Consider the following 24292-nt stretch of genomic DNA (forward strand, 5'->3'; position numbering starts at 1 on the left):
AGGCAAAGGGCTTCTCATGGTTCCATATCACACTGATGCAGCAAGCTAATCACAAGAACCACATGAAGTCTTGTACCCAAAACTTGGAGCTACTTCAGTATTCGACAGAATGTCAACACTATGCACAAATGCATTTTTCTCTTGGGATTGAACACTACATTAGTTTTCACATGGAAATGTATTGTTCTTTAAAGTCAGGGACTCTGTACCATGTCTTTATTCTCCATCCACCTTCTTACCTCTCATGCTGCTTACCTGTAACTGCCCTTTGAATGTAGAACTAGAAATTCATTTGGACACACGTTTTGGTCTGTGGCTAAATGGTTTCAGTGTTTAATGTATGTATACTCTCATGGCATTCTTCCAAATCTGCTTACATGCTATATGTATATATGCGATAACTCTTTTGTAATCATAAATGTTAATATTGCAGTTTCATCTTTTCATAGATCAAATTTTTCTTAATACCCCAAAACATTTGAATCATAATTATTTTGATAACAGCCAGTCTACCCTGTAAGCACTACTCCTCTGTACTGTACTATTTTACTGGGCATTTGTCAGCTGCCTGGTTGGAACATTCAATGTCTGCCAACCGAAACCCAAACACGGTCTCCCAGGCCTGAGGGGTGTGTGTGTGTGTGTGTGTGTGTGTGTGTGTGTGTGTGTGTGTGTGTGTGTGTGTGTGTGTGTGTGTGTGTGTGAGAGAGATGCAGAGCTATCTGTATGCACCATGATGTCGTCTGGAGCTGTGCTGTGCTCCTGCTGATCCGGTCCGGCCTCTGACGCACACACACACTGATGTCTGCGTCACCACACTGACCATACTGAGCTGTGAGGTTCAGGATATTGCGCTGCTATTCATACTTCATGTTCTCCACAGTGGCACTTTGGCATATGCAAAATCAACTCTCATTGACCATTTTACCTCTCATGCTCGTGCACTCTCTTCACATTCACCTTAAGGAGTGTTTCCTACATATCTGAGATAAAATTTAATCATTTGAAAACGTTTTGTCAAAATGTCATCATATTCCATATTTTTTTTATAATCTAAGCAACCATATGAAGCTAAAAGTTAATTTACTATAATGATAGCTTGATACTTTTATTTTCATTGTATTATGGTCTAAAATGGTGAATGTGAGAGCATTTTGTATACGAGAGCAGAGGTAAAGTGGTGAATAATACACTCGGCTGGCCCTCTTTGTTTTAGCCTTTCGATGTGTGTCTCTCTCTCTCTCTCTCTCTCTCTCTCTCTCTCTCTCTCTCTCTCTCTCTCTCTCTCTCTCTCTCTCTCCGTCACCCATATACAGCGGTGACATACACTGAGTAAGCGGCCTGTGTGTGTGCGCGTGCGTGCATTTGGAGGTGTAACAATTAATCAGTGTAGTCGACTAAACTCAGTAATATATTTAGTTACCAACAATTATAATAGCTAGGGACATCATTGCATGCGTGCTGACTCTGAATGCTCTGACATGTAGTAATTACCACTTACTGGAATGTGGTGTTGGCAATGTCAACACCTTCACGACCAAAAACCTGCAAAGTGTAGGAGCATGTCAATGTTATCTCAGCCAAAATGGTTCTGACCTGAGCTCTGCGTGGTTCATCTGAAAAGGATGTACGTTGACTGTCTGGATGATAAAGACTCATCTTGGTAAATTATTTAGCTAGACAAAAATATTCAGGAACATTGTACTTGTCTTTTGGGGGTAAAGTAATAACTCACACCTCCATATATCATGAAAGTGGATAGTTACTGGGTACCTGGCAGCATTTATTTAGAACACCTTTGAACATCTACACAGCATTGTAGAATCGAGAACAAAACATATAATGCTTTGAATATAGATTTTTTAAATGCTGTATTGTAATTTTAGAGTAATGCTTGTATCAGACTCAGTCTGATGCATGTGTCTGTGTTCCTGCCCTCTCGCCCCCTTGTTTATTTCTTCTACATTTTTAGAGCAATGTATTGATTTATTTATGTTCTGTTCCATCTGTACGTTGCTTCTTCTTGGTTTTAAAGAAAATATTGGAATTTTTATCTATCCTTTCATGTTGGCATAAACGTTAATTAAAATACATGTTTTTGAAGTATCCATCTTGTAGCCTATTTATTGTTAGTTGGTAAACAATGCCTAAAACATCCTCAAGCTATATTTAAAAGCTGATAGCAAAATAAGATCCAGTCCATAATCAGACTGCTTGATTTGTTCAAATAATCGATTGTTTATCTGACAATTAAAATGGTCATTAGTTTCAGACCAAGTGTATCAATATGTAGATGAAGAACAATAATTTTACTGTGTGTATAATTTAGTATTTTTCTGTGCTCTGTTGGACAGACTTGACTTAAAAAAAATAATGCACTTTCAAGACCAGGTATAAATAATCATGCTAGCCACTCAGCTTTAAGTGCAATCGAACACTGTTAGTATTAGGTTGAAATTGTAGCAAGTCTAATTCTACAGTTTATGAAAAACATAATGCCTGTACCTTTTATAGGCACTGTGTATTTTTTCTTTATTTATTTTCAGATTATGCTAAAATTAGGTTGATTTTCTCAGTTTCCATTACTTTCAGAGAATCAATCTACTACGTCTTTAATGCCTTTGGAAAATCTAAACTTGGTTATCTACAACTGCACCACAGCCCAGAGTCAGGTGAACCTGGGGAATGAAACCCTAAAAATGTTCATTCATAGCCTACCTTGAGTTCATCTGATTACATCTATCCTACATCTATCATCAATCCTGTGTGAAGACTGGAGTGTGTGGCATCTATTCAGGTGGCTTCTGCCATGCAGGCTCCCCAGCTACCATTGAAAAGAGATGAAAACACAGAGCATTCTAGATCATTTTGGAACATCCAGAACTGACTAGATAAGAACAACGAATAGCTAAAAAGAACAGCTTATTTGTTTCTGTGACCTGAAGCACGTGAGCTTCTAAAGTGTGAATTTGTGTGGATTTCATTGGAGAACAAGAGCCATTTGTCAGGATGACAGGGTGGAAATTGTGACCTTTCTAAAACGTGTTATACTGCAATAATGGACCAATCTTGTAAGTGAAGAGTATAAAACCTCCTCCAGTCTTCCACATTTGTTGTGGAATTGCTTCCATTGATTAAGGCACTGTGTACAATTTAATATATATATTATATTTAAGTAATTATAGCAATGAAATCATACTGCCGTCACTCTGGTTAATGCTGGACAAGACAAATAAATGTTTATTATTTATTCAGCTTTTATCTCTCTTCCTCTGTCTTTCTCTTACAAACATCATACAGACACGGCAACATTACCTTCTTCTAGGTCAGGGGTACTCAAATAGAAATGATGACAGGCCACATTTAATTTTTTCAATCACTGAAGGGCCGGTTACGGGGGGGGTGAACGCATTTGGGCGTCTGCTACCTGTTTGTTGTTGCCATAAAGGCAATCCCCGGCATCGTCTTGAGATCGCGGTGCGCGATTGAAAGAAAAGATTCCTAAAAAAAAAAACACTTTTCAAAACAGCTCACGGGCCAGAAATAGATAGCAATTTGAGTATGGGGGTTCTAGGTGATATCTTGGTTTTATACAGCAGTGATATACAATCCAATTTCTCTATCATCTTTATAGTATTCTGAAGGATATGTGAATTGTTGTTATATAGAATCGCCAGCTGATTCAAGTATACCTCTTTAAACTTTAGAGTCTGCTCATGAACCGCTATTCAGTGTATTTCTAGGTCATAAATGTACCTGGTAGACACACACACAGAAATACCCATGCAGAGTGGATGGAAATTAGTAATATTTTTTACAGTAATTGGAGTTTCCTCATCTATTTTTGACTGTAGACATTAAAGTTACCAATGGCATCAATGTCCAGACACAAGCAGGCTGAGGTGTCACCTTGTGATCTTATATTGGCTTAAGACACTGTTTGGAATATGGACTCAGATATTTTGAGGCTGAGTTACTTAAACTATTTATCCAACAATGTAGTGCCTACATGGATCACCACCATAAGCTGGAGATCCTCTATGTTCAATCAGATGTCTCTTAATGGCGCAGTACCCACTGACAAAATCTGCTGAGCTGAGAAATATGTAGTCCAAGCATGGACAATAACATCATGTCTGATACAGCACTCAAGCTTGGACACTAGCATCATGTCTGTTACAGCACACTGTCAAGGACGGATTAAGGACAGTCTGCAGCCCTCCCCCCTCCAAAACACAAATAAATTAAATACATTAAACAACCTGTCAATAACTAACCCTAACACAAAAATCTATTATACATATGTTTCTTTCTACTCTTCTTTCTTGCAAAGTCATCCACTTATTCATCAAAATTAAGCTGTCTGACCAAATCTGAATCAATGACCAGAAGTGACCGTGAGCTCAGGCAGTTTTTGCGCATCATAATCCTGAGTTCATTCTTAATATGAGCCAGTTTGGAGAATGAACTCTCCCCTTCACAATATGTGATGGGCACGGTCAAAAAAAAGCCTAATTGCTATGTAGACATTTGGAAAGGTTGACTGTAAATTTAAATTTCCATTGTTTTGAGCATAGGTCATTTTTCTTTTTCTGTTATGAATGATTTGTATTGCATCAATTCATCTGCCAGGCTCATGTTCAGATCTGAAGGATATGCTGCAGCAAGTGAGTGAGCCTTTAAAATGAGTTCACTGTTGGGCATATTGTCAGGCATGAAAAGAACATCAAATAGCTCAGTTAAGTGTATGTATGCATTCAAATGGTGGTTGAGACAGGACACAGGTTTGTCAATGACAACATTGAAAGTTTCGATCCGAAATTGTCCTTTCCGTTAAATGCTACACCTGGCTCTGCACTATCATCAGACATAATTTTACGCTTCTTTGTACGCTGGAGGTCATGCCTGGAGACAGCGGTGGTGACATTTAAAGCTGCCCCTTCAAACACCTCAAAGAATCGCATTTTTGCAACAAAATGTCTGTTATTAAATATGCTAGCTTGCCTGCCAATTTGTAGGTCCCTAGAAAGTCAAGGAGCCATGGTAAACCACTTCTATGGAAGCCCTCGTGATCAAGGGCCCTCTAATGGTATGCCCTCCTCTTTCCTAGGACCCCTACTAGCCAGAAGTCTAAGTCAGAGCAGTGCCACATCGTCTCATCCATTTTCACAAGGGCCCCAAAAGCATGGCTAGAGTCTCCCAGAGGCCCTGGGGTCTAAGTCCCTAATAGTCAGTGGATCCTTAAAATGGAGGGCCCTCGGAAATACAAATATATTGTATCATAAATGTTGATAAGCATCGCAAAATGTTTTGGGCCAGGGCCCCCTAAGGCATCCTGACCTCAAGGGCCTCTGGGGGCTGACCCCACTGGCTCCACTGGCCCAGTCAGTAATCCAGCCATGCACACTGTGAATGTAAATCTTCTGTCTTTTAAGGTCAAGGTGGGTGTTGGATTACTTTAGAATCTCCTCGTAGAGAAGCCATCTTTGGTGTCCAGTATCACCCTTGCGTTGATATTCATTATAGTTCCCACATTAAGGCCAGTACAGCAGCACAAACATCAGTGTTAAGTGAAGCCTTCCCCAACCTTGTCTCGTACAGCTGGAGCAAAATATCAAAATACCTTGGTCATAATCACAACTCAAAGTAAAAAACTTTTTTAAAAGGCTCTCAACCATTAGCGCTTATGGAATGGCCTAATTATCAGATAACAAATATGTAATCTATATCTTTGCACATAGACAAACAAGTCTTCTGAAGTTTAGGGCAGCAAATGCACAAAGACCTATAAACAGAAAACCATATCCTGTATAAATGTGATGGTTTTGGTCCTGTGATGTCAGCTTTGCCCTTTTGTCCCTTCCCTATTGGTAAAATCATGTGTGCATGTCTGGCAGAGTGCCTGTAATTAATACCAGCAACAGGGAAAACGGAGAGGGCAGAGACTATGGGAAGCATACCTAGACCCAAACAAACGCCACACGACATGAGACATAAAAATCTATCTCGGAATGCTTATGCTTATGGGATTATCTAAATCTACTGAGAAAGGTGGATTTTTTGTGTCACATCATATTTTTATCATAGCTACTCAACAGGAGTTAATATTCTGTTATTATAGAATATTATAACCTGCACTGAAATATCACTTTTCTTTAGTGTACCATTCCAGAATTGCTTATATATTTGTAATCATTGATTCATCATTAATAGCAATGATTATAACAATAATAATAATAATGATACCATGATTTCTTTCAAATGATCAGTTTGAAGTATTATTCATTACTGATGGCCTCTTCTTTACTGATAACCTTTTAAAAATATTATGTTTATCTTTGTGTTAAAGCAAGAGAGCAGGAAGTAGATATATTGAAAACCAACCCCCATATGCCCATAAAGAACTGAGCCCTGCAAATCATAAGAGAACGTGGATCTCGGAGGACTATTTAGCTTTTACTCTACTGGTGCCTTTTTATAGCATACAAATTGGCGTTTTTTTTGTCTAGACTGTGATAAACTCTTATCTTTTATCTGTTGGCGTGAATTTAAAAGCTTGTCTTCACTGAGCTATCCCCTCCTCCCTCATACTCCACACTTAATGGACATTGATCTGTGTGGCACACACTTGATACTTTGTAACAAGACTACAAGTTCCCATATAAAACGACCAGTATTGCTAGTATACACGACCTTGAAGCTAGCTGAGTATCAGATGATTAAATGGTCATGAGGTCTGTGTAATCTGGAGGGAAGGTGGGGTATTTTTGAAGGGTCCTGTAAAACCAGGACCAGGACTCAGGTTGCCACTGTCACTTAATGGTGGTTGCACACATGCTGTGTTGCTGTGTCTCGCCCCAAAGCTACTGATGTCAGCGGTCGATGAACTTGATCTTTCCATCAGCTCTCTAGTCCTGTGTGTGTGTGTGTGTGTGTGTGTGTGTGTGTGTGTGTGTGTGTGTGTGTGTGTTTGTGCACATATATGGGTGTGCAAACATTTGTATATATGTTTTGGATTATTGGCTTGTTTCACAAGAACTCTCAAATGTGATCATCAGTGACAGAACCCCAAACAAAACTATTTTTTTTCTTCAGATGATAGATATGAGGTCCAAATCAAAATTTTTACTTTTTTCTTTTGCTTTCTCTGGATGCTAAATCCAGAACTGTAATGGGGTCTTTGGTTGTCAAAGCTCACAACCTAGTAGAGCTGTGCTGAATTCTCATCAACCCCCTTTCTCCCTTGACTGGATCTGACCTAGACATTTGGCTTCCCCAGGGCCTCTGGAAATTGATCCTGCTGCCGTTAGCCCGACGCTAATCCATCAGTGGACAGCTAATACCTAGCAGACCTACTGTACAGTGGCCATACTTAGTCTTATTGTCACCACATGGTGCCATCAGTAGACCACAAGCTGTGTGGACAGAAGGTGTGGCCACTCCCATTTGGAACTAAGCTGTCCACCCACTGCTTCAGCCTCCAGCCGACTGTCTTACAGCTTCATGTTAGCAGGAATGGGGAACTTAAAGAAATGGCGGCTGCCCACTGCCTTTCAGTTCACCACCCTGAGAGAGGGGGCTGTTGACGCCTTGCACCTCAGCACCCTGCTGGGGACACTTCATGTCAGGCCCTGGCTCCTGGACGTGCCACCAGCCTCCCCCAGCAGTTCCCTGGAGGCTTTTCACCATCTCCTCCACCCTGCCCTCACTCCTTGTCCTCTTTCTCTCACTCTTCCTCTGCAGATGGAGGGAGTGAAGAGCACAGCGAGTTACGGAGCTCCACCCTAGACACGCATCAGAGCCTCGCTGAGCAAGGTAGAGCCCCGGCGTCTCCATCACTGTAGCTCAGTTCACTTTAATTAAGTTACATTCAAGCTAGCTTTATTGGCTTGTGCAAGTGTTAGTGTTCAAGTAATAAGTATCTTGCCCTCTTTCTCTTTGATTCTCATTGAGTTTTTGCTTGATTAACTTTTCTTTTCTCATAATTCAGCTTTGATCGTTTTTGGGCTGCACGATGGCATCATAATCAAATTCCAAAATCCAATCTGTGTTTGGGTGCCAAGTAAAGAAGACGCCTCTAGGCTGGAAATATTTGGATCTACACTGACTGAAAATAGTTTGTGATAAGTGCTCGATGTGAAATTGAAAGATTCATGATTAATTTGTGAAGAAAAACAGCTGGGTTTTCAAGTCATCCTACACAAGCTTTTAAACTCCTAATTGGTTGATATTTGGTTGAAATATTTGGTCTCAAGATCTATGTTCAGTGTCTGTGTTGAAGTGAGGTTGTATGTCCAGAAATATTACCATGTTAGTACTTTAGAGGGGGTATCCCACTCTCACATCTAGTCCTCTTTTCACACCAGAAAGAGAGAGAGAAAGTGTGTGTGTGTGTGTGTGTGTGTGTGTGTGTGTGTGTGTGTGTGTGTGTGTGTGTGTGTGTGTTGGCCTGCAGGGATTTGATATTGTGATAGCAGCTTGTAGTCAATATGTCACTTGTCCTCCAGGTAAAGCAGAGACCAGAATTGTAGCCTACTTTCTGAAAGGCTCCACCACACAAACATATGGTTGCATGCATATCTGTGCGGTGTGCCAGTTATGTCGGAGCAAAAATGACTTTATTGATGTTATTTACATGGGTACTTCTATATACCGAAAAAAAAGGTATTTACTTTATCAGCAGTGCTGGACATGTAAACTACCAGTTAACACACAAAAAAGATCTGTATCCAGATAATGGAGGCATTTTTTACTACTATACTAATTTTGTGTACTGCTCGCTAAAGGGTAAAACCTGGCTGAGGACCTGATTACGACCACAGCTCTGAGTCTATGGTAACGATCTTCCAGATGTGGATGAACCACGTCTTTCTTTTCTTCTGCTCCCACGCTCTAGGTGGCAGTATAGACAGTGACTGTGCCTTCGAGGGAGACTTTGCTGTGCCACCTCTCACCATGGCGGAGGGGCTCCAGCATGTCCGCATCATGGAGGGTGTGTCCCGCTCTCTCCCGTCTTCTCCGCTGCTCTCACACCAGGCCCAGGGGGGGCGACTGCCGCCGGCCAAGAAGCTCGCGGGCGTGGCAACAGGTACACAGAGGTCTGCGGTTGTCTTCTTCCTGCTGGAAAAGGGCCCACCATCACATGCCATGCACACTTTGTGTCTTGCCTTGGACACAGGGACTTGGTAATGTGTGGTTAGTGAGTCGGGGGGCACCAGGACTGGGACAGGAAAGCACTCCTGTACATGCACATACTGTGTGTACATATACTTTATACACACACACACACACACACACACACACACACACACACTTCAGTAGTGTACATATGTTCCCTATAGATACAAATTCAGCCACAGAATCATATGCATTTTACAAAAGGTCCAAAGCCTGTGTTTTATAACTACCAATGTTTGGGAGATTTCTTTAATTTATTTTCATTTATTGTGATTCAGTACACTGTGTTGTACACAGAACACCAGAGAGAAAAGGACAAATGGTTGTATGGAAATGGTGTTATTGCAGCAGCTGAGCTGGGAGTACCAATTTTGAGAATTACTCCATGTAATATCCACTAGGTTGTGCTACCATCATGTTTTAGTTGAATCACCAGTGCATTTGAAGTATATTTCCATGCTTATTTTTAGTCATTTCTCCTAATTGCAGTAAAGTAACTTGGTCAAGATGGTAATCACATTGGCGTGTTCCTTCAGTGCATGAACGCATGCACGTGTGAGCTTGTGAGCAGTCAGCACATCAAAGTGCCGCTTAACTTTGCCTGCAGAGTCGGGTAAAAAGAGCATTACTGTTTATATGTGTGATGGGGACAGAAGTGCTGGACTGGCTCTCTCTTCTTGCTGCCTTTGGCTGCTCTGTCTGATGTTCTGATGTTTATTCTCTATGCACCAGCAGGGTTTGGACTTTAATGTCAGTACCTTGCAGATATAGTTTCTTTTTCAGTATGCTATGTAGTTGTTTTGCATTCTTCATTGTAAAGATTTTTTTTTTAAGATCTGCTCTTTCTTATATATATGGAAATGGCATTGGGAGGTTTGATCATTTGGAGTTTAGCTCAGAAATGAACAACAAAAATATTTTATTGAAAAATTAAGCCCTTTTTTATAACAAAAACAAGATGCCAGTGATTGATGGAGAAAGCTGGAATGTCTTCTCCCAGACCTCATGTAGACCTTTGGGTAGTTCACACTGAAATAAATATGGTACAGCTTTAATATGTTATCATCCGTAGCCTTAACACTGAAAACAGAATTTAGCATTATGAAAGCCCTGTTTGCTAAGGAGCGTAGCTTTAATTCTATGTTAACCCTGCCCAGCAGTAATTTCAAGTGTTTTCTGTTCAGCTCATTTGTAATTCTTTGGTGTAAGCTGTCATGCCAAGCTTCTCATCTCTATTAATGAAAGTCAGGGCTTTATAAGGGAGCTGTTTCATCCTCCCCTGTTTATTCATTCTCTGCATGTTCATTTAATGGGAGACGCCACAGCACCGAGGCATAGGAGATAAGCCTTCATTCGCACCATGATGAACAATATGCGTCTTGTTCCCTTTATATGCTGGGCCCCTGTGACACAGTTTTCATGTTGGTAAATGTGAGTGTACGTGATGAATGTTTCATCAGCTTTTGTCTTCTTCCCTTCTCCCTCCATCTTTGCGATTGCCTGTTGGCAAAAGTGAGATAGAAAATGGTAGACTTTATGACCACCTCCTCACCTCCCTGTCCAACCTAAGCACAGCACGAGTGCCCTGACCTTTTTAAATGGATTGATCGGCCTCACCCAGGTGGTCCCTCCCCCACCCGCCTCTACCCCACGCAGGAGGTCTTACAGGTGTGCAGCCGGCATGCCCGTCCAGAGAGCCACCGTGTCTCAGGTCATGAACGCTGCTTGAATGTTCTCCCAGACTTATAGGTTTGGCCTCCACCACATGCCGGCAACAGCTATTAAGGCCCCAAGGCACCTGGAGTGAAGTCCTTAATTCTCATGGCAATGTAATAGTGTCAGCGTTGGTACAGCCTCAGCATGGCTTCGCTGATTTATTGACATTTAATCAGACTCTTTCTGGCGTCTAGTGTGCGCTCTTTGTTGTTTCCTGCTATGGCTGTACAGCAGTATGGGATTACTAGAAGGCGGGTATTGTTGACAGGCGACTTGTTGATTGCTAAAGCATCCTGCTTGCGTGAGTGTGTGATGATGCATCTGACTGAATAGATTAGAAGCCCTAGTAAAGGCCTCAAGTCCTCAATTCCACCGTCTTACCCTCTATCAGATGCTAATTAAACACCACAATCAATACAGTTACTGCCTTCCCTGTGGATTCCCACAAGAAGAGGTGAAGCTCCATTTGGCTCTCCATGCCCATTAGCAGACATGATAAAATGATGCTACCATGCCACCTCCTTTCTTCCTCCTCTCTTCCTCCTCCCTCTGTGCCTCCCATCCATTCTGCAATTCAACGCTATCATTACACCAATGTCATGTTTTTAGTACTACGATTTTCTATATTCTAGATTTTGTGGTCTTTCAAGCACACCTGCATCTACAGTGGGTATGTAAGGCACTTTCCCTAGGAGAGGAGCTTCAGAAATCGCTGTAGTCATGCTCCTGCATGTCTTCTGCTACCCTCTACCACTTAATTCCTCAAACTTGATCTTCCACGTCGCTCCCTCGTTGGCTCTGTCCAACCTAGCTGCCAACCGCCTTTGCTCCACATCTCAACACTGCCTCCTGCCTCTGTCCCACTCCCAATCCCAACCCACTCCCTCACCGCCCTAACCCTCCCTCACCTCCATTCCCTCCCTCACCCCTACTCTCTCCCTCCCTCACCTCCATTCCCTCCCTCACCCCTACTCTCACCCTCCCTCACCCCTACTCTCTCCCTCCCTCACCCCTACTCTCTCCCTCCCTCACCCCTACTCTCTCCCTCCCTCACCCCTACTCTCTCCCTCCCTCACCTCCATTCCCTCCCTCCCTCACCTCCATTCCCTCCCTCACCCCTACTCTCTCCCTCCCTCACCCCTACCTCTTTCTCCCTTGCCCCGACTGCCTCCCCCACCTACTCATTTGCACATCTGAATGGAAATGTGACATTTTGCTTTGCGGCGCTTTTGCAATGGTCTGAGAACAAAACAGACCCAAGTGATGAGAGGAAAGAAAGAGACACACCAGTTCAGATTATGTTAATTGTGAAGATATGGCAGGTATTAGCAATTAACCTGGTCTTCATCTATAGTTTTGTGATCTGTTAAATTGGATTCTATTTTTAGAATAGAAGAACTTTTCCATTCTAAATGGAAATAATACTAATTGTTGTATTACAACTTTGCTGCTCCTCAATGTTAATGGTTATAATTAGAATTATGGGTTACATATAAAAAAGGAATCTGACAATCAGTACTTTATATGTGAGATATGGAAGTTCCATGGAGGCCAAACAGTGCCAAATTACAGGTGCATCATTGGCAGAAGCAGTCGTTTTATTTAATGTGTCTGGAAAAGTCCAAAGGTAATAGTGTTGAACAAGGACAAACCACCCTCACAAAGAGCAGGAGTAGTCACACATTAAAGCCCCCATAGATCGACAGACGTACATTTAAAAAGACCGTTGCTAAGACAGCCGGCATCTGCCCGTTGCTAATTCAGCAATACAGTGATTCAGCTTAACAAAAACAGTGCATCATTAACTTCACAAAGATGGAGCTGCCATTCAAAACAGTCTTGTGTCCAAGTGTAAGGGTGTAATCAGTGGAACACCTAGACTCCCCAGCAAAGGGACAAAAGAACTGAGCCAGGGAGTCTCATTCAACTCCAGGTTGTCTTCATGCCACAGTGTCTGCTGTCTGCCGTTAAACATGGCGGTGGATCCCTAATGGGGTGGGCAGCTAGCTCGTGCTAGTCATGAAGCCTGGTGACTCCTCTGCAGGGTTTTGTAATGACCAAGATATATGAGCCTGCAGGTGCGTCCTATGTTGCAAACCCGTGTGATTTTCTCATACTACTGAGATGCCTCTGTCAGAAGTGATTTCATGAACAGGATGAAGTCTAGTGCTTTCCTTGGCTTGCCAAATAACCTGACCACAATTGAATGACCACATTCCCAAAGGGACTAAACCTGCTCTGAACGCTGTTCCGTTGGTTGTTGGTTATTATGCGTACCACCTGTAACTCCTCACACTTAAATCAGATATTTAAGGAAATTTAAATAAGGAATATTGTCCTTAATATTAAATCAGATCATCCCAACAATGGCTTCTCATGATTTCCATATCATATATTTATAATACCTTTAAAACCGGTGCACACAGTATCCCTTATTTGTGCTCTTGTACTCTTTCATAGAGTATATGTCATGTTATGGCGGATGCATACGATGCTGATACTAGACATTTAGAGGACATGGGGTTGGCAGCTGACAGCGAAAATGACAGTGAAGTGAATACATTTATTGGGTCAGTGCTGTGCTGCTGAAAAACCTAAATACAGACTACATAGTGTAGATATTAGCATTCATCACGCATTCTGATTAAAGTGAATTGCTAGTACTCAAAAATGAATCATTGATGTGGTTCAGCCTCTTGCATTTAGATGTTTCATGCTTTATGCAGTAGTCCAAAAACGCTTTTCAGTTTTTTTATATTCTAGAATAACAAGAAAACAAAAATAAAAGGCTGTTAATTAGCAGTAGATTTAAACTAAGTAATCACATATGCATATAGACAAGTGGCAACCATTCACTGACAGCTTTCAAAAATCATGTTTGGGTAAATCATGTAAGTATCTCATTATTTCCAGTGTTTGCTCCTGTGGAGCTACTGTGTTTTCTGACATTGCCACCAGGAGTCAAACTACCAAAAATAGTTACAAATGTTTTTTGCAACTTTTGTCTTTTAAATTAAATGTTTTTCAAAGTAACGGCCAACAGCTAGCTGACCTTCCCAATATGCCAGAACAGAGCAATACAAATATTCAGATCAAAGCTTCCAAAATGACCAATTAGGGATCAGTCTGAAGGGAACGCATATGTTCACAACCCATTTCATTAGATACACACTCATACACACATGCTACTTTATTAGATTCACCTATCGTGTGTGTGTGTGTGTGTGTGTGTGTGTGTGTGTGTGTGTGTGTGTGTGTGTAAAAGACACAGTTGTGCATCTGAGGCCAAACATAATTTATCTCCCCTCCTCTGCAGAACTCACTAGTGGTCAGATGCAGACCACAGGACCAGTGTTGACAAGCTTTAATTTGAGTGGTGGCCATCTTCAACACAGCAGTGACACTGTGTTACATTAAGGGACTACTCTGCTACCCACAGCTTTTCAAAATGGGAAACTAATTCCCAAAGGCAGGGAAGATGGAAAACTACACCCCTAGCTCCATATTTAAACTAATGCTGTCTAGGGTTAAAAGTGAGGTAAATAATTAACTAGGGCCTGTTAGGAACACTGTCATATGCAGTGTGATTGATATGCACTTGGACCTATAGGGCCCAGGAGAGTACCAGAGAATAGAAAGGCACATTGGCCAGCAAACACTGCCTGCTTCTTCTCAAAGTACTTTGTCCATTTTCTTAGTGTTTGTTTTCTTTAAAATGTTGGTTAGAGTGCATTACAAGTACGAGGAATACCATGATAAAACAGACAGAACACTGGGTATGTCTGAAATTGTTCCCAATCCCAACATAGACAGTTTTATATAAGAAACTGCGTATGGAGCTTGCAACTGCAAAACTCCAACCCATTAGAAGGACAACAAACAGAATTTGTTGTCTGGAACATCAGCCAGTAGACTAGCAGTACAGTCACAACACTCTGAAGAAAAGAGGATTTGCAGTGTTTTACAGCTTCAAGTGTTTTATTTTGTGAATTTAATCATACCTACCTCAGTAGCTATGGCCATGGTCCTCATTTATTATTAAAACAGTGAAGTGAAATGCTGTAATGTTTATTTCTTGAGCAGGAGCTTCATTTTTTCTGACTCTCATTACATTAACATTCTGTGACTTTTCATTTTGGGCTCACCTGAAATAACAGTGGCAAACCTTTCAACACATCTGTTGTACTGGCTTGCATTGTGGTAACTTTTCCTGCAAGCTGTGTTTGTGTTTATCAGTTGTTTGTTATATTTATAGTGCACTACAGGTCACAGTGTCGGGAACTATATATGGATTCTAAAGTCAAATAATCTAGAGACAATTCAGATTATGCTATAAAATGGTTGACACTCTAAATAGAACTGTATATATTAGGATATTTGTGCATGGCAACAGACTGTGGATCGTAACTGTATATCTCCAGACTACATATAAGTTAAGTTTGCCATCATGAGGAAATTTTAATAAAACTGGCAGCAACACTAACAGGTTCAGGAGTCAGGGGAATAGAAAGGAGGAGAATACACCACAAAGCAACACTGACCAGCAGACAAACCAAGTAGGCCTAAAAGAGAACTACCGAAAAACATGGTGGAGCAGGAGGAAAATGGAAAACACCGCATGCACCATTATTATGCAAAGACTATTCGTCAGCTTAATTTTATTGGTGAACACATACAGTACTCCCAGCTGATTCTTAATGTTTATTTCACCTCAAAATAGAATGTTTAACAAAGAAAAAAAATGTCTGTCTTGGGGGATTTTTTTGTTTGCAGTGTTTATTTAACTTTTAGTGTGTACAATTAATAACCTTTTACGTTTCCAAAAAATATTTTTAGTGGTTTGTATAATACAATAGAATAGATATAGCAACAACTAACAAAAACTGCCACAAGCATCCCATCCATTGAATCAGTTAGTTTCTTGATCTGTTATGATCAATTTTAGCTGAGTCAGTGATCACAGCTTTCCAAATACTGTTCAGAGAGGTGACTTGTCTTCCCTTGCTGTAAATCTCGCATTGAGAATGGCCTAGAAGTTGTCAATAGGGTTTAAGTGAAATGAAGGGGGCTAGTTCATCATGCTGTCATCTTTGATGCCTGGACAAACATGCAGTGGTGTGCCTTCATGAATGTGATTGAGCATTGTTCTGCACTAAGACCCTGGCCTTCTTGAATAGAAGGCCTTCTTCCTGTACTGCCACTTGAAGGAAGTGTCTTCTAGAAACTAGAAATAGGTTTGCAAGTTGGTTTCAGTCCATTTTCAACCTGAAAAGCTCCAACTATCTTATCATTAATGATCCTAGCCCACAGAAGTACCCATCTTGCTTGGCTGGAACTGGTACTCTGTGCCCATTAGTGGTCCATCCACAAGCCCACCTACATCTAGTGTCATTCGCATTTCTTCTGTACATAAAACCTTTGAGAAAATGGCCTTTGGGTATTTCTTGGTCCAGTCATGACGCTTCAGCTTGTGAGTTTTATTCAGTTGTGTTTCAGCCTCTCTGTCTCTGAGCACTTGACATCATGGTGGCACTGGAAGCTATTGGGTTCCTGGTAATCTCATGTTTTATTTGTCTTGTGGTCAAATTGTCTTTTCTTTGCACCTTATTTTGGTCTGATCTGATGAGATCCGATGAGAGTTGCAGTCTGCATTGTGCTTCATCCTTCTGAAAATGTTAACATTTTTTACATTTCAGTCTCAATGAAATTTATTTGGTCAATTTTCATGAGGTACTGGAGCTGCCTAATAATTATGTGCATGTTATATAGGGTGTCCACCTTTTATATAGGGTCGCCATTACTGTTTCAGCAAAGTATTGCAGTTGTGGACTCCTTAATATCTAGAGAGGAGCAGGGGAATGATGGAGAGATGTCATTGTAGAATTGCAGTATGGCTTTTACAGAGAGAAAGGAAAAGAACTGGCAGTGCAGTAGTATGTGGGTAGTTTGGGCTTATAGGCCACATCATTCATTTGACATTTAGGAGGAAAAGGACCATTATAATGGTTTTTATATCTTTCCTCCCCTCCGCACAGTGTAAGTTGCATGTGGACAGCCAGGTGTTGTCCCCGCGATGCTCCATTGGCTTCTTCTGCTGTTGAATAACCAATTCCATGTGCTGGAAGGTGTTGTCTTACAGCCATTTGCTAGATTTTACCCAGTCACTTATTGTCAGAATGTTGGTGGGTGATAGGTCCCAAAAGAGTCAAAGGTGGTTATCTTGGTAACCCAACATGCACTGAAAGGGGTTAAAATCAAGTTAAAATTGCATTAACCCCCAATTTTCTAGGCAGGTGTGCCAAACCTTGTAGGTGAATTCATGGCCTCTGTTGGGCGGAGTGTCCCCAGGGATGCCATAAAAGCAGCAGCAGGAGTGTGAAAAAGGGCTCTCTGTGGTCTAATGCAGAGGGTGCAGCTGGCAATGGAATGAAATTGAAAGCCTTAGAAAAAAATAAGGTTTCGTTGTGTGGCCACATGAAAGAGAGAATTCTGATGAAATCAATTATGATGTGGGACCAGAGGCATTTATGAATTGGATTGGTGCATTAGTTTAACAGCAGTCAGTGTTTTAGTTATTTTGAACTAGGCACGGATGGAACAGGAGGAGACGAACGTATGGATGTCAGTAGACGTACTCTCCCCCCAATAACAGAGTCTTGATCTGAGCTGAGTGCTCACAGGTCAAGGCAGACTGAGCCAAGGTGGGGTTGGGGGACATAGTTTGTTGGCAAGGCAACTAATGAGTGCAGGATTGACCGGTTGAGTTTGTCTGATCTCTTCAAGCGGTCCTCACTGAACAGTGCTCACGGTGCAGGTCGATGTGGAACATGGAGCAGGGAAGATGATGGAGACTTGTGACATGTAATACAGACTGCGCATCAGCGTTAGTATTCCTTGAACCCACACAATAGGAAATCAGTAAACAGAAATAGTTTCAGAAACGTAAAAGGGACCAGGGATTGCTTACCCTTCCATATGTATCCTAAATTCATGTGATCTTTTCAAATGCACAATGGGTGAGAGGCCCTGTCGAACCAGTAACACCAAACTTTGAGTGTGAGTTTAATAGCCAGGGGCTCATTATTTTTAGTATCATAATAATATCCTACATTCAGTAGTGAAAACCTTTCTCAAAAATTCAACCACAGGGAACGGTTTGGAGAACCAGTGCGTTTTGAGATCTACTCCTGATCCATCAAGGATTCTTTTAGGTCTTGGGTCAGGGTGTTTTAAAGGGACATGATGAATAAACCAATCCTGATAAGGTTCTATTACCAGGTTGGTGCCAAAGTAAAATTACATCCCTTTGTATATCACTCATGGTGACTCCCTCTGGGATAATATTTATCACAATATATTGTTTCAGCATCATCACAATGTGCACATGCACAATAGTCACGAGGCAGGTGATGTGAAGCAAGTTAAATCAAACATTTGCTTGTCTAACTTTTCTTGCTGCTTTACAGAAAATGAAATCTCACGCGGTCGTTATTTGCCATGACTAATCTACTGTACAAGATAAGATTTTCTGTCATGATGATGATGCTGGAAGAATGTTTATGCAGCCCGAGCATGAGGTGGTGTTGCACTTTCCAGAGTTATTTGCATTCTGAAACTGTGGGTGGAGTGGGCAGTCACAGAGGAAGTGACCAGGCTGCCTGCCGTCGTGCTGTACTCAGGGGTGTATTATATGGCCGAATGAGAACTCTGTGCAGGTGACGTAAGGTGACCTTTCTTCTCTGGCATGATCAAAGACCACATTAAATAAACTGGACAAGTTAGAAGTTCATAGTATTGTGACTTCTAAATGGTGTCAAAATGGCATCAGACCAATCTAAAGTTCTGGATTTAAGCAGTGAAGTAATGATGGAAAATACATGAGTCATGGGAACAAGGAAGCACACAAGTGAAATAAAGGAATATCGTGGTGAAGTCAATGCAGCCGTCGTATTCATCAGGAAGGTCTAGGTCAAGGAGGACTGCTGGGAACAGTTGTAAACGTCACCTGAGAAAATTCTGAGAGCTTGAGAGCTCAGCGACATTAGAACCAAGACACACTAATTGTCCAGTCTGTTCTGTTCAGGAAGCTCCATGGTTCTGAGAGGAATCCAGATGTTGAAGATGTGAACCTAATAACTGATGTAGTGATATAGCCTCCAAGATAACACTGGAACCTGCCAACTGCATGGTGTCGCAAAATCTTTGGTCAAATTACCACAGACTTTGGAGTTGTAGGAGGAGTTAGAAATATATGGGCGGACACACTGTACCATTCATTCATCTTCTTACTTTCGCTTACTGTTTAATGCATACTATGTATTCGGGCACACTACCCTTTATCGCGTTCTGCTTTGACATACTGTACTGGAGGGAAGTACGACATTTTGGACAGAACCAATGTCTGAGGTGCTTTGCATCTAAAAATGGTGGCAACCAAAATGAATCCACAGGCAATGAGAGAATCTGAGAAACAGGATGGTCAATACATTATAAAGCAAACCAAACAGCGAGAACACATCAAGACTTCACAAAGAACAAAGCGCCAGAGACGACTCAAATAGATACAACGTATGACAATATTAGGGACAGGTGAGGGAAATCAGTAGGTGGGGGGGAACAGTTGAAGGATCCAGAAGGTACGGATGAGGACAGAAGGTTCTGGCAATCTAAGTCCCTTTCTGTGCATGCAGTCATGACAGGTGGACATACAAGCCAGTCGCTGTTCACTGGAAATCAGGTAAGAAGGGGGGGGCATAGCACTCCTATGTAATCTGACCTAATCTAATCTGACTTTACACTGCTTCATAGCTTTTTCTCAGAAGCTGCTTTGCCATCAATGCCGTACAGCAGGGCTATCATCTGCAGCATGTGGATATCAAATACACAGCCCTGACTATTTAAATCAACGTCAGAAGAGCAATTATGTTGACTCCAAGCATTAGGAAAGCATTGCAGAATTTCAAATGTAGAATGTAGAGGAAGAGTCATTTTTGATCACATTAGAAGGCAATAAAAGAGAGAGAGACCTCTGACGGCTGCAGAGCCCCACATTATAATCCCAAATAATTCCATTATAATCCCAAACAGAACCCGACTGTGAGCAGCAAGCCTTTAATCTCTCAGCACCAGACAAAGAGGAGGGCAGAGAAACAGCAGAACTGAGAATTAAACCAAATAACCGAGAATAACACCAGAATTGAGAATTAAACACTAACTTTTCAGTAAATTCCTTGGCAGACAATAAGATATTCAGTGTTTTGAATATGCAGTAATAAACAGCAAGACTGATTAATCACTAGAATTCATCTCTGGTTCTGGTTCAAATGGATGGACTGATGGATGGATAAGAGAGACATGTTGTCTATCTGACATATACATGAATGAGTGGGGTGTGATGTGAGTAGATTCTGATAGTGTTAAGCAGAAACCAGCCCTGAAGAATAAATAGATACTTATTAGATGCACTGTATGGTGTTGGCAAGCAGTTTCAAGTTCAGAGTTCCAAGGGTAAAACAAGGTTGTGGTAGCCAGAGATCAAATGAACTGTCATAGCAGGCCTCTTCATTTCAAACTGTTATTTATCTGCTGCTGTCCACACTCCATACAAAACACTCGCATCCCACACCTGACAAACCCCTGCAAAGAAACATACATTCGATCTTTCCTCTAGTCAGTGATATTATGCTCTCTCTCTCTCTCTCTCTCTCTCTCTCTCTCTCTCTCTCTCTCTCTCTCTCTCTCTCTCTCTCTCTCATTTCTTTCTCGACCTCCTCCCTTGCTGGTTGCCATGACAACAGCAGCACTGCGCCATTCATGGGCTGTAACAGCACAGACACGATCTCTCTCTCTCTCTCTCTCTCTCTCTCTCTCTCTCTCTCTCTCTCTCTCTCCCCCTCCCTCCCTCCCTCTCCCTCTCTCTCCCTCCTCACTGTTCTCCTCAAATGCTCAGTTCCGTCCTACAACACCTGCTCTGTCAAGGGGGTTTCTCTTTTCACATGCTCCGCAGAGCTAGAACAGCCTGTCCGGTAGCGTGCGGACGTGCCGCCCGAGCGCTGGGCTGGAGGACGCAGTTGGGCGATGGAGTGAAGGACTGAGGTTAGCACGCCGCTCCCTCCACCTCTCTGGTGCTGTCTCCCCGCCGTTGCTCCTTGTGTATGTGGCTTGCGAGGAGTCGTGCGAGCAACCCAGGAGGAAGATGTCTCCTTTACGCTGACGCCTCCGCCATTCGTCCCGTCCTCCCCTTTTCTCCTCCGCCTCCCGGCCTATTCGGATCGAGTGGAAATTTGAGCCCACCGACGAGCCTCCTGCCGGGGGTTTTGGATCCTCGAACACCCTTCCGGGTCTGCAGGGCGTGTGTGTGTGTGTGTGTGTGTGTGGGCACACTGAACAGCGTGGTGGATGAGCTGGCCGTCGCTGAGGCGTGTGCAGGGGTTGTGTGTGTCTCTGGACGGGGAGGGAGAAGGCAGCGTGCCGGTGCCCTATGCCAGTCTGCCAAGCCAGTGTGCGCTCTGGTATGAGCATGGTAAGCAGTTCAACCCCACCCTCTCTGCCTCCGCCTTTTTCTTCCTCATTCAGCCATTGGAATGTTTTTTGTTTTTTTTGTGCTTCACCTTTCTAATGTGGCTTTAGTGGGAAGTAGGAATGCTGCCGGTGCGACTGCTGTGGGTACCGTGGACCAGTTTGGCCACTTTGAGATTTCTAGGCCATATGAAAACAAGGTCGGAAATGACTTTCCCGTGAACAGCTGATGCCAAATTCTTTGATGGTCTACAGTCTGGTGTAGTCAGATACAGCTGAGTCATATTGTTGGACGGGGCTCTTTAACGCGATGGGCATAAGTGACATGCATGAACTAAACGGTACTCGCTGAAGGACTGTGGGAGGCGGGGTGTGCGGCAGTGGTGTGCGGTCCACCCAGTGCAGACTTTACAGTGTTCAGTTTGCTCCAGATGAATCAGAATTAAGAGTGGGTGAGCTGTGTGTTTTTGCTCTTTGTGTGGTGTGTACGTGTGGGGTGTGCATGCGTGTGTGTAATTGGAGGGATGTTTTACCCTGTGTGGTTTGCTGTAGGTAGGCTGGTCGATGATGCATTCATTGAACGGTGCCTCTGTGTGTGGTTTGGATGTATGTAAGCTATTTATACTAGCTTTCATGGGGTGAACTGAACAGAAAGACAGAAGTAGAGCTCTACAGGTGAGAGTACATAAAAGGTACCAGTATATTTATAGAACAGTCCCAGTGATACCAGTCTTTGTGCTGCACCTGCTGGACTACTTCACAGAATTAAGAGCATCACTATTAAATGGATTTTATGTCACAAAGACAAATGTAGGCACGATATAATTTAAAGCTTCAAACAGGCCACTTATGTTTAATATACAAGTGAGTCAACTGATATAATTCAAGATTTATTATGGGGTAATACATAATTCTTCAAGATTTATTATGGGGTAATACACAGTTCTTTGAGATTTATTATGGGGTAATACATAGTTCTTGCAGCTGTTTTGCTACAATGTTTAGTCTTTAGAAAATAACCAAGTCTTTAGAAAATAACCAAGATTACCTAAGTAACTACAAGTTAACATGTAAGAAGTGAAGATGGTGCACTGGCTTAGCCGTTTGTTTATCTACATGTCGGTATTCAAAAGGGTTTGGAATAAGAAATTCTGCAAGTGAGCACTCTACAGTCTTTTCTATTACCTATACATCTAAACATTTAACTTCTCTCATCAATTAATAATGAGGCATGTTATAAAAAATACTGCTTAGTTCTAGAGTGTTAGTTAGCCTGCCATGGATACATTAGCTCCATTTGGCTAATGTCCTACAGTTTTTCTTCCATCACTGTCCATATTTAAGACACTGCCACTGAAAGTTACTGCATGTCCTCATTCTGCAGAGGACAAATATAGGAATTTTCATCAATAAAGTCAAATACATTTTTATTATCTGCACTTTTAAACTGCAGTGCACTTTTATTTTTGATAAAAATGGGAATTAGAGACTAGTCCTCTTTTTCGAGTTCTCTTATCCACTCACTTCTAGACTGCCTCTGAAAAGTCTCTACTGAAAATTCCTAATCCGTAGGATTATAGGTGTTAGTCCTAATCTTGGACCGTAAGACTGTAGCTCGAGAAGTTCTGTGGGACTTCTGTAGTTCTTTTACTTCTATGTCTGGGGAAAACATCTCAGTTATGGAACAATGTATAGAATTTTTGCCATTTACTTGCATTTCATAAACTGGTATACCTTCGTGTGTATAGTGTGACGAAGCAGGCATTGCACAAACATGGGGTGGACGCAGTTGCACTAGACAGCGGGTCTCGGAGCTAACAGAGTTTATTACTATTAATCCCTACTGTGCTAACACGGAGGGTTTCCGAGTTTTTCGGGTCATGCTGATGTTTAAACACAGACACCAATACTAACAAAGAACTAATGCCATATAAAAATAACACAGGATAGAGTGTAGTGAACTCAAGACGGTTATATTTTTAATGAACATAAAGGACGGTTAACACAAACACAGACCAAACTATACAAACTGAGGTTGACTAACATAAACCTAGATTAACACAAAGCACGATACACAACCAGATAACTCACAACAGAAGACCGTGTTACACACAAACCAAATAATACAGACAACCAAGACTATAAAACACGCATTGAGAACACAATAAAGAACAACAGAAAATGCAAATAAACTGCAGAATCCAACCTTACAGAATAAACCAGAGAACCCTTCTAACAACATTCCATCATAAAACATTGACCTACAAATGTATACTGGGAAAACAAGAAACTAGGTACAAAACTAAACGAACCAGGAAACAAGGAACAGCTGAAACCAACAAACGAATAAAAGGCGGAGCAAACGCTAGATTGACAGGTGGGGGAGGAGCCAAGTATGACACGTAGCTAGAGCAATAGATTTGTCTTGTCAATTATTTCATGTATAACAATTTAGAGGTGTTAATTGAATGGTGGATATGCATACACCCTTCTGAAATATCCACAGTTGGTGGAAGGTTTAATTTAGTAAGAACTATGCTATCAGTGCACAGTGTACTTTTCTTCTGCTTCTCTCTCCCTCAGAGCACAGGAGGTTACATCAGTGATCTGGTTCTGAGGTAGGGAGGAATCTGACTGCAGTACAGATGGAGAAAGTGAAAGGCTTCTTTTTTGTCCTTTAGCATCTGACCACTTTCAGCCCAGTAATTTTTTTTATTTACTCAATGAAAAACATCTTGACAGCAGAGAGTTCATCAGCATAAGGCATAAGGCCATGAGTTCTACACTGGCATCAATGCACTGTGCAATACATGTACACATTACATATAGCGATGTGCTAGTGTCATCATAGAGTTAAATATGCATATTGTAAAATACTGTA

General features: G+C 41.8%; 1 protein-coding gene across 15 annotated transcripts in view; it reads left to right on the forward strand.

Annotated features, from left to right (window-relative positions):
- The window catches only part of tanc2b (tetratricopeptide repeat, ankyrin repeat and coiled-coil containing 2b), a 123333-nt gene that overhangs the window by 48292 nt on the left and 50749 nt on the right, over positions 1–24292 (forward strand). For 9 of the 15 annotated variants that reach the window (XM_077000760.1, XM_077000757.1, XM_077000759.1 and 6 more), the window contains exons 3-4: positions 7744–7815; positions 8897–9088. In XM_077000760.1, the coding sequence (XP_076856875.1) occupies positions 7744–7815; positions 8897–9088 (264 nt within the window). Of the gene's footprint in view, positions 1–7743; positions 7816–8896; positions 9089–20798; positions 21416–24292 lie in introns of those variants that run through there. The other 6 variants (XM_077000764.1, XM_077000763.1, XM_077000765.1 and 3 more) reach the window with 3 other exon arrangements.

This window comes from Brachyhypopomus gauderio, chromosome 3 (assembly GCF_052324685.1).
Source record: "Brachyhypopomus gauderio isolate BG-103 chromosome 3, BGAUD_0.2, whole genome shotgun sequence".
In the NCBI taxonomy this organism is placed as follows: domain Eukaryota; kingdom Metazoa; phylum Chordata; class Actinopteri; order Gymnotiformes; family Hypopomidae; genus Brachyhypopomus; species Brachyhypopomus gauderio.